Source organism: Trematomus bernacchii, unplaced genomic scaffold (genome assembly GCF_902827165.1).
Source record: "Trematomus bernacchii unplaced genomic scaffold, fTreBer1.1, whole genome shotgun sequence".
Classification (NCBI taxonomy): Eukaryota; Metazoa; Chordata; class Actinopteri; order Perciformes; family Nototheniidae; genus Trematomus; species Trematomus bernacchii.
This window is the reverse complement of record NW_022987851.1, coordinates 11,469,174-11,479,680: the sequence shown is the minus strand read 5'-3', so window position 1 is coordinate 11,479,680 and position 10,507 is coordinate 11,469,174. Positions and strand designations below refer to the sequence as shown.

Sequence of the window (10,507 nt, the reverse complement as noted above, 5' to 3'; positions counted from 1 at the left end):
TTCATGTTATAAAAATGATTTATCAGTTGTTCCATTCAGCAACATTTTACAGAGTTTTAGGTTGCACTCTAACTTCAAAATAACAAACAAATTAAGTACCTCGGACAAAGATATTAACAGAAATACAGCAAATAAATAATGTCATCATCACATTGCCTGTAAATCTGGTTTGATATGTATGCCCTGCCCTTACACTACTGCCTGTGCCCCGATGGGCGGTGTGAAACTATGACGAAAACCAGCAAAGGACATGACTTAGCCCTACTTATAAAATTAGGTAACATTGCATGAAGCCAGGAAGGAGGGCCATTATGGGGGCATTTCTAGACACATTTCTCTTCTTGATTTGGTTCTTGTCTGAGTCTTCCTCTCTTTTCTCTTCCTGTAAATTAAGGAAACAGTTTGATTTTAATGAGATGCACAAGGCTGGTGATGTGATCCTCGGTGGTCTGTTTAACGTCCACTACACCTCTGTCTTCCATGAGCCGACGTTCACGTCAGAGCCAAATCAGGTCAGCTGCCAAGGGTAAGTTTCAAACACATGAAGTAGACAACATTTGCTGATCATTATATATTGATTTTTCAATCTGTGGTTAATCTAGAAATGTTTTTGTTAGTTTTGACCCTCCAGGGTTTAGACATGCCATGACCATGGCCTATGCTATTGATGAGATCAACAAAAACCCAAACCTGCTACATAATGTGTCTCTGGGATACAGTCTTTATGACAACTGTGCCACACTTGTAATTGGATTCAGTGCTGCATTGTCACTAGCCAGCGGTCGAGAGGAGCAGTTTCTGCTTCAAGAGACCTGTTTAGGGACCCCCCCAGTCCTTGGGATTGTGGGAGATTCCTTTTCAACATTTTCTATCGCCACATCTGATGTGATAGGTTTATTCAAATTGCCCATGGTAAGTTTGAGCTGTTCTTTTGATGCACCAAATGTGTATATACTTCACATTTTAAAGTGAAAGGATGGTAAATATTACATTAAATCTCAGGCTTTATTTGGTAGAAGTTATCTTTTTAATGCATATTTTAAAACAGTTCATTTATAAAAGCTGAAATTATTTATTTATTTACCCTGAATTGAAGTAATTTTTTAAAAGTCACACTTGTGTGAATACTGTATGTATTTATAGGTGAGTTACTTTGCCACATGTTCCTGCCTGAGTGATAGGCGGAGGTTTCCATCTTTCTTCAGAACAATCCCAAGTGATGCTTTCCAGGTGAAACAAACTATGTTCTAGAAATGCAATGCATATGTTTTACACAGAGTTTACTGAGCTGTAATTTTGTGTAAATGTACTGTGTTTGCGTTGTGTATCCTTAATGAAACTACGTTGATATAGAAAATAAGTGTAGTGGTAAAATCGACTCTTATTTTATTGTGAGACATGAACAGGTATCCCTGTACTCTATTTTTATTTAGGTGCGTGCTATGATTCAGATTATGAAACACTTTGGCTGGACTTGGGCTGGTCTGCTGGTCAGTGATGATGATTATGGCCGCAATGTTGCCCGATCCTTCCAATCTGACTTAACTGAGTCTATTGGAGGTTGTCTGGCCTACTCTGAGATTTTGCCCTGGGGTGACAACCCAGCTGAATTTAAGAGGATTGTCAATTTAATGAAGAAATCAACCGCTCGTGTGGTCATTGTGTTTGCACATCAGATCCACATGATTCAACTAATGGAAGAGGTATTTACAGTATCAATCTATATCTATTTATAATCTACCCATCTAAAATATCGGTTTTAAATATAATGTGTAGTAGTTTAAGTATTCATTCCTAGTAAGTAAATTATGTTATTTATACATCAGTCTGAAAAATTAGATTAAATAAGAGCAAATTACAGGTGGTGAGGCAGAATATGACAGGCCTGCAGTGGATGGCCAGTGAAGCCTGGACTACAGCAACTGGGCTCCAGACCCCCCGCTTCATGCCGTACCTGGGTGGCACCCTGGGCATTGCCATCCGTCGAGGAGAAATATCTGGGCTTAAGGATTTTTTACTTAAAACAAGTCCAGACAAGTCCAATAATCATAGAAATAGAATGGTAAGAGTGTTACCTTACAATCATTTCTGTAAATTCCATATTTATAATTGCTATTTCTGTTAATTCTTTGTTTTAATTACATTTCAGGTAAGTCAGTTTTGGGAATACACATTTTGGTGTAAATTTGCACCACCTCCAGCAGGTTGGGTGGAAGCTGGGGGAGCTCTATGCACTGGGCAGGAAGATCTAGCAAGTGTGGAGACTGAGTTTTTGGATGTTTCAAACCTCAGGCCAGAATACAATATCTACAAGGCTGTATATGCCCTGGCATATGCCCTTGATGATATGCTGCGCTGTGTACCAGGGAGAGGGCCTTTCAGTGGGCACAGCTGTGCTGATTTGCAAACACTGGAGCCATGGCAGGTGTGATATCAGTTTGCACTACACCTGTTTAGTTTTTTTAATCTCCTGCTTCATCTTGAGTTACTTAATGAAATAGATTTGGGGAAAAGAAGACATACTCTCCTGATTGTCTTTGAGTAGAGGACGACATCTTCATAGAAGTTACAAGAACAAATAAAATTCCCTTTTTTTCTTGTGACAAACTTAATTATTTAATGGCAACAGTGGTTGATATTTTTGACTATAATAATTGAAAAATAAATCCACAATATATCATACAGAACATCACAATACTTATGCAAAATCAACAACAGTAAATGTTTTGTCTCACCTTCTCAAATTGTATGTCTGTATTGTATCCCTGTGTAGCTTATACATTACTTGGAAAAGGTCAACTTTACAACAACATTTGGGGATCAAGTATCATTTGATGAGAATGGTGATGCCTTACCAATATATGACATCATGAACTGGCAGTGGCTCCCTGATGGAAAAATAAATGTTCAGAATGTGGGTGTTGTTAAGAAGTCTGCCTCCAAAGGTGAAGAACTCAAACTTGATGAAGAAAACATCTTCTGGAGCTTTGTCTTCAAACAGGTTAATCCTGTTTATTGTGTTTTCTTTTTATCTTGGTACTTTATGACACACAATAACACAATCAAAAAGTGTTGAATAACTGTTCTATAACATTTACAATCCTGACAGCCACCCCAGTCCGTGTGCAGTGAGAGCTGTTCGCCAGGTAGCCGCATGACCAGAAAAAAGGGACAGCCTGTTTGCTGTTATGACTGTGTCGCTTGTTCTGAGGGAAAGTACAGCAATGAAACTGGTTGGTATCATTATAAAACGACATCCTAAACCAGCGATTATACATTTGTGTCTTTCTTGATGCCCAGGTGTAAAAAAAGCATATGTCCACCACTAGATACATAGCGAGCAATAACGGGGGGTTACGTATTGTAACCCTAGTTATATAAACACAGGCGGAGCCCTCTACTGGACTCCATGGGTACTACCTTATCCCGCGTGCATTCTCCCACTGAGACTTCTATAGACGTAGCCGGCCCAGGGTGGGCCTACCTGAATGCGCGCGCATCACACCGTATAAAAGGAGGCCTCGCCTCCTGACTATCATCCTATACCTCTCTTCAGCGAGCGGAATACCCCCGGGTGGGGAGAGCCCCCTCGGCCCCGTATGGGCTTGCTACGCACCTGCCTTCCTGAATCCCTAAGGATAACAGGGAGAGCGCCAGCGCCCATGCCTCACACTCAAGCACTGACCCCGTGCAGAGTGTGAGAGGACTAAAAAATGTGGGGGGGCAGCCCCTCCGCCCGTAACGGGCCAGCGCGCCCCCTTGCCTATCCCGGGACCCTCAGAGGGCCCAGGAAAGGTGAAGGCGCATCACGTCCGGGGAGGGGGTCAGATGCCAACTGACCTACAACGCCCCCCCCCCCCCCCTACAAATCCTGTGTTGCCCCAGCAAGCACAGACGAGGAGAAAGAGCCAGACATGTCCAAGAGATAAAACCTTATAAAGGGGCCTGGCGTCGACCAAGACGGCGCTGTGCATAAATCCTCCACACTGTTGAATAAGGCTGTTGACACAGCTACAGCCCGTGTGGAGTGCGCACGAATCCCCGTGGGGCAGGCTCTCCCTGCCTGTCCGTAGGCATGTGCAATGCACTTGCAGAGCCAGCCTGCCAGGCGTTTCTTGGACAGAGCTTTCCCGATCACCCCGCCCCCGAAGCACACGAACAGCTGTTCGGTGCGTCTAAGGGCAGCCGTGCACTCCACATAACATGCTAGCGCACGCACCGGGCAGAGGAGATGCAGTTTAGCCTCCCTGGCCCCCCATGGTGGGGAGACTAAAACCCCCTAACTGAATAGCCCTCGACCTGAACGCACTCCTTAGGTCTTTAGGCACAAAGGAGGGGTTCGGTCTAAGTGTTGCGCCGCTCCGGCCACCCCGAACTAGTAAACAACTCGGGTGCACTGACAGAGCAGTTAACTCGGACACTCTTTTGGCTGACGTTAAGGCAAGAAGCAAAGCTGTTTTCCACGACAATGCTTTCAGAGGGGAGAGCTCCAGAGGCTCAAAGGTCCCGAGGCCAGAGCCTCGAGCACTAGGGGCAGGTCCCACTGCGGGGTGGAGACGTGCACTACAGGGCGCAGTCTCCTAACCCCCTGTAAAAACCGCGACATCAGTGGTTGATTAAAGGCTGACCTGCCACCAAAATCCCTCATGACAGGACGAGATGGCTGCTGCATACACTTTCACCGTGGAATGCGCCAGCCCTCTGTCCACCAGTAAGTGTAAGAAGGATAAAATAGAGCCCAACTCACAAGATAGGGGCTCTATTCCCCGCTCCTCACACCAATGCTGGAATCTCAGCCACTTTGGCCTGTAACAGGCTGTGGTGGATTCTGCTCTAGCTGCCTGGATAGACTGAATAACGCTGTCAGACAATCCACCCTGTCTCAGCCTGTCCCTCTCAGGAGCCAAGCCTGAAGAGGACGGCCCAGAGTGGGTAACGCCCCGATTGCACCTGCCCCTTGAGACATCGCCCCCCAGAACTGGGGGATCGCCCAGGGCTGGCCCACCTTCATCTGTGTCATTTCTGAGTACCACGGAGCCCCGACGCGATTCGGTGCTACCAGAATGACTGCCAGATGTTCTCGCCTCACTCTCCCCAGGAGAGGGAGAATGAGACGCAGCGGTGGAAAGGCGTATAGCAGCTTCCTTGGCCATGGCTCGTGTGCAAACGTGTCCACCCCCAAGGGCGGGTCGTCACTCAGGGCCATGGAGAACCACAGGGCACAGTGGCTGTTGCGCCGGCTGACGAACAGGTCCACTTCTGCTCTCCCGAACTGGGCCCAGACCTGCTTCACTACCTCCGGGTGAAGCGCTCGCCTGGCAGGGGGCCGCCCCTCGACCTGAGGTTGGCCCCTCTGTTCTCCAGTCCTGGGACATGGAGGGCTCTCAGAGATAACACCACCTCTGAGGCCCATAACCACAGCTCCTCCGCTGCGGTCAACAAGGAGGCGGAGCGGACTCCGCCCTGCCTGTTGATATAAGCCACTGTGGTGCTGTTGTCGCTCCTGACCATTACATGTCTCCCCTGAATTAGGGGCATGAAATGCCGGAGGACTAACACTACTGCCCGTAGCTCTAGGAGGTTGCTGTGTCGAAACTCTGTCAGAGCCTAGCGCCCACCTATAGCTCTCTTCAGGCAGGTCCCTCCCCATCCTATTCCGGACGCGTCCGTGAACACTGTGATGTAGGAGGTCACCTGTCCCAGTGGAGACCCCCTCCGGAGGTGGTCCGGAGACCCCAAAACCGGAGGTTGCCCCCACTGAGGGGGGGAGGGATGGTCACCAGCCGTCGTTTGTGCCTCCAAACGCAGGCTGGGGAAACACCTCTGCAGGCGGCGTATATGTAGTAACCGGCGGGACCACCATGTGAGCAGCCGCCATGAGACCCAGAGTCTGCATGACAGTTAAAGCTGTCACTGTTGCCCCCTGTCGCTGCCTGTGCACCGCCCTGAGAAGGGGCGCACGTCTGCTCTCTGACAGGGTGGCACGCAGCGCGTCTGCATCGAGCACCACACCCAAATACAACGCCTGTTGGCGAGGTATGGGGGTGCTCCTTTTTCCCAATCGATCGCAAAACCTAATTTGGTTAGGTGTGTGATCAACTGTGCTGTGCAAAACATTGCCTGTTCCCGGGACCCAGCCATGACTATGAGGTCGTCTATGTAAAAGAAAACTCTCATGCCGTGTGCGCGCAGCGGTTGAGGCGATGTGGCCACACATTTGCTGAATGTGCGTGGGGATAGGGAATAACCGAACGGCAGCCTGTTGTATTCGTAGGCTATTCCCTGGAAGGCAAAACGCAGATACTTTCTGTGCTCTGGAACAATTTCCACATGAAAGTACGCGTCTTTCAGGTCGATGGTGGTGAACCAATCGCCTGGCTGCACAAGCCCTAGTAACTGTTTCACAGTTAACATGCGGAATTTCCTGCTGGGAATATGACGATTCAGGCCCCGGAGATCTAGAATAGGTCTGAATTCCCCTGTTTTCTTGAGAACCAGGAAATACATGGAATAAAGACCCTTCTCTATGTGCTGAGGACGCACAACAGACACAGCCTGTTTCTGCACCAGAGCCTGAATCTCTGCTGAGAGGAAACCCATCTCCTCCTGGGAAGACAGATTTACCTCTCGCATGCCCATAAAAGGAGGTGGGATGCTGCAAAACTGGAGTGAATAGCCCCGTTTCAGCGTCCTGTCCATCCACCTTGTCAGTACACAGCTGAGTTTCCATTCCCCATAACATTGTGTTAATGGGCAAGCCCTCAGCTGTGGGGCCGCAGCTATGAAGCTGTGGTACTCTCTGGTGGCCCACTCCGCCGTCAAACCCTCCATAAAAGGAAGTTTGACCCATGGGGGGCTGACACAGAAAGGGCCGTTTTTCTATAATGCAGTTTCCACTCAGAGAAAAAAACGGCAGATTTTCCACTGAGGTCCCTGAACGCACCACGGCACGCTCCGCCATAATGCTGTTTCCTCTTAGAGAGAAAGAGGCATTAATCGGAGCTTCTTCTGTCCATGAACGCACCGCGGCCCGCTCTCGGGGGGGGGGGGGGCGCGCATCGTCATAATGCTATTTTCCTCACTATGGAAAACAGCATTAACCGGAGTTCTTACAGGCGTAGTGTGTTTTACTAAGGCCCCTGAACGCACCGCCACGCGCCTCTTTACAAGTGCGGGCGTTGCTATAATGCAGCCCCTATCACTATAGTAAACAGCATTATTTGGAGTCTTAGCTTCAGGCATAGAATGTTTTCTAACAGAAAAACGTCGGCCATAATGTCCCTGTACCCGCACCGCACTATAACAGTGCTGCCTGCGGTTTATCACTCTCATCTGCGCACTCCCACTAGCCTCCTCCCTAACGGGAGCTATAGCTGCGGCGGCGAGTGGGGAATTTGTACAGTCATCAACATGTGCAAGTGTATTGTGGAAACAAAGGACACTCAGACTTGGATACAGATCAACACCATCTTTATTTTAAAAGTTTTGACAGAGATCTGGGCATTAAATAGGCAGATAACTCCGCGAAGATGGAGCTCCCCACCCGGGTGCTCTGCTGTTGCGGAGCCTGCCTCGGTCGGGCAGCCCTTCCCCGTGATTGCCGGTATGCCGGTGCCACGGGGTGGGCCGTAGAGGTGGAGGGCGCTGCAGCTACGGGCCTCTCCCTCCGCTTCACTGTCGTACTACGCTCCCTCCCCTGCATGGCAATGCGAGGGGGGCACGTAGCGGGGCCTGAGGAGGAGCCAGCGATAGCATGCGGCTAAACTGGACTCTCTCCTCCTCTAGGCGGCTGAAGCGCTGGGTGACCGAGGAGACCGACCCAAAGAGCCCCTCCGTGGACACGGGGGCTCCGAGGAGATCTTCTCGGTCCTTCTTAGATAGGGCCGTGAGCCCTGGCCACACGTGACGAGACGCCACTGTGGCCAGGGAAATCATCCGCCCTGCTGCGGTGGCCAAGCCATAAATCAGATTACTCATCTGACTAACAGCGTGGTCCGAATAATCGCTCTCGTCCTGAGACGGGAGGGCGGGGGCGTCTGCCTGAGGGTGATCAGGAAGACGCCAACACGCCAAGATTATCGGCCGCAGCCGCCATCTGCGTACCGAGCTTGAACAACTTATCCAGATATTCCAGGTGTCTCGGTCCCGGGGCAGCGGGGCAGAGGACGTTTACCCTCCGCCCAACCAGCCGCGGAAGCCGATGGGCCGCCAGACTCTCATCGAGGGGGGGGGCACACCTGGAAATGTCGTGTCCGAGCGATCCACCACCTTAACGATACCCGCCATGGCGGCTATCGGGGCCTTCGTTTTAAATGGCTGCTGCCATGTCGCCTCCACACACCGTCATACCTCTGGCAGCTGGGGCGAAACGAAGGTCGGCTGCGCCGGACGCACCAGGCCGTAAATCTCAGGAGGTTTACAGGCCTCGGTGGCAGCGGTGGGGGGAGCGGTAAGCCTACACGCTCCGCCGCCAGAGTCATCACCGCCGGGAAATCGATCCGCGCAGACCTGAGAGTTGGACCTCCGGTCAGCGAGGCGTCCTCCTCGTCCCCCATCGGAAGAACCGGGAGACGTCACCTCGCTCCCCGAATCGCCTACGTCCACGACGTCGAGCTCCAGATCCACCGACTCCTCCTGCGGGGTAGCCCTCGCCAGGAAGTGCTGCCCACGATGCTCTCGTGTGAGCCGCGGGATCATCTGGCAGTCTGGGCATGTCAGCGTCGGGCCCATATTACCCACCGCGTGGTCAGGCCCCAAGGACGTGAAGCAGAAGGGTAATTAGATTCGGGCATTTCGGGTAGGTCCTACACTTTACTCTCTTTTTCTCAATCGTCTCGAAGCTCGTGGAATCACTTCCGCTGCTGAAGAAAAAAAGGATGATAGTCAGGAGGCGAGGCCACCTTTTATACGGTGTGATGCGCGCGCATTCAGGTAGGCCCACCCTGGGCCGGCTACGTCTATAGAAGTCTCAGTGGGAGAATGCACGCGGGATAAGGTAGTACCCATAGAGTCCAGTAGAGGGCGGAGCCTGTGAGAGATATAACGTTTTGGGCATTAGTGGCCCATTCAACTTAACTTCAGTGTTCTCTTTTCCCTTATTTTAACAGACTCCATGGAGTGCAGCATTTGTCCAGAGGACTTCTGGTCCAGCCCCCAGCGTGACCACTGTCTTCCTAAAAAAACGGAGTTCCTCTCTTATCAAGAGCCTCTTGGTATCTGCTTGACAACCGCCTCTTTACTCGGCACGTGTATCTGTGCTGTTGTCCTAGGAATCTTTATCCATCACCGTAGCACACCCATGGTACGCGCCAACAATTCAGAACTGAGTTTCCTGCTCTTAGCATCACTTAAGCTATGTTTCCTGTGTTCACTGCTGTTTATCGGCCATCCCAGACTTTGGACATGTCAATTGAGACATGCAGCATTTGGGATAAGCTTTGTACTTTGTATCTCTTGTATTCTTGTTAAAACCATGGTGGTTCTGGCTGTGTTCAAGGCCTCCAAGCCAGGAGGTGGAGCCAGCCTGAAGTGGTTTGGTGCTGGACAGCAGAGAGGGACAGTTTTGCTTCTTACATCCATTCAGGCAGTGATTTGTACTGCTTGGCTTGTCTCTTCCTCACCAGTGCCTCAAAAAAACACTCAATACTACAATGACAAAATAGTGTATGAGTGTGTAATCGGGTCCACAGTTGGATTTGCAGTGTTAATGGGTTATATTGGCTTACTGGCTATACTTAGTTTCCTGTTAGCATTTATGGCTAGGAATCTTCCAGATAGCTTCAATGAGGCCAAACTCATCACTTTTAGCATGCTGATCTTCTGTGCTGTGTGGGTGGCCTTTGTTCCTGCTTACATAAACTCCCCAGGCAAATATGCAGATGCAGTAGAAGTATTTGCCATCCTAGCTTCTAGTTTTGGCCTCTTGATGGCACTGTTTGGTCCCAAATGTTACATTATGCTGCTGAGAACAGAGAGGAACACAAAGAAAGCTATCATGGGTCGTGGATTAACCAAGATGGAAATGTAGCACAAACAATAAATAGATAAAATGGTCTGAGGCCTATAACAAATAAACTTGTTTTTTTAATGTTTAATTTCCTTTGTCCAAATAGAAGTCCTGTTCACACAAGCACTTTAAAAGTCACAACACAATGAGGTGGTATTTGAGGCCAATGGGAAGGTTTGACAACACAACGGGTCAAAAACCAAACAGGTCAATAACCAATGGCATTGGCAGCCACATTTGTGTACTTACAAGCCAAAAACTCTGTTCTCCCTGTCCACACATTCACATGTGAAAAATTAAGTTCCTGAACATCGTCACCTTGGTAGTTTTACATAAGCTTAAAGGGCCCATATCATGCTTTTCCGGTTATTACCCGTCCCCTTGTGTGTTATGAAGGTTTTTATGCATGTGAACGGTCTGCAGAGTAAAAACCCTCAAAGTACACCCTGTAGCGAGTAAAACTCTAACACAGTCTATGCTGCCCCAAAACGCCTCGTTGGA

The 10,507-nt window shown here is 49.5% G+C and overlaps 1 protein-coding gene across 1 annotated transcript; it reads left to right on the top strand.

Annotated features, from left to right (window-relative positions):
• The first annotated feature begins 401 nt into the window (after positions 1 to 401).
• On the top strand, positions 402 to 10,054 carry LOC117468893 (extracellular calcium-sensing receptor-like). The gene is made up of 9 exons (XM_034113261.1): positions 402 to 526; positions 618 to 912; positions 1,144 to 1,230; positions 1,434 to 1,703; positions 1,862 to 2,070; positions 2,155 to 2,425; positions 2,774 to 3,001; positions 3,110 to 3,233; positions 9,108 to 10,054. The coding sequence occupies exons 1-9, from the start codon at positions 417 to 419 to the stop codon at positions 10,025 to 10,027; spliced, it is 2,514 nt and encodes an 837-aa protein (XP_033969152.1). The 5' UTR covers positions 402 to 416; the 3' UTR covers positions 10,028 to 10,054.
• Positions 10,055 to 10,507: the final 453 nt, after the last annotated feature.

What these genes read in the sequence shown, in the direction of transcription:
- LOC117468893 (XM_034113261.1), top strand. Translation starts at nt 417, where the DNA reads ATGCACAAGGCTGGTGATGTGATCCTCGGTGGTCTGTTTAACGTCCAC. An exon ending in AATCAGGTCAGCTGCCAAGG is followed by an intron (nt 527 to 617) that starts GTAAGTTTCAAA and finishes TGTTTTTGTTAG; the next exon opens with TTTTGACCCTCCAGGGTTTA. An exon ending in AAACACTGGAGCCATGGCAG is followed by an intron (nt 2,426 to 2,773) that starts GTGTGATATCAG and finishes ATCCCTGTGTAG; the next exon opens with CTTATACATTACTTGGAAAA.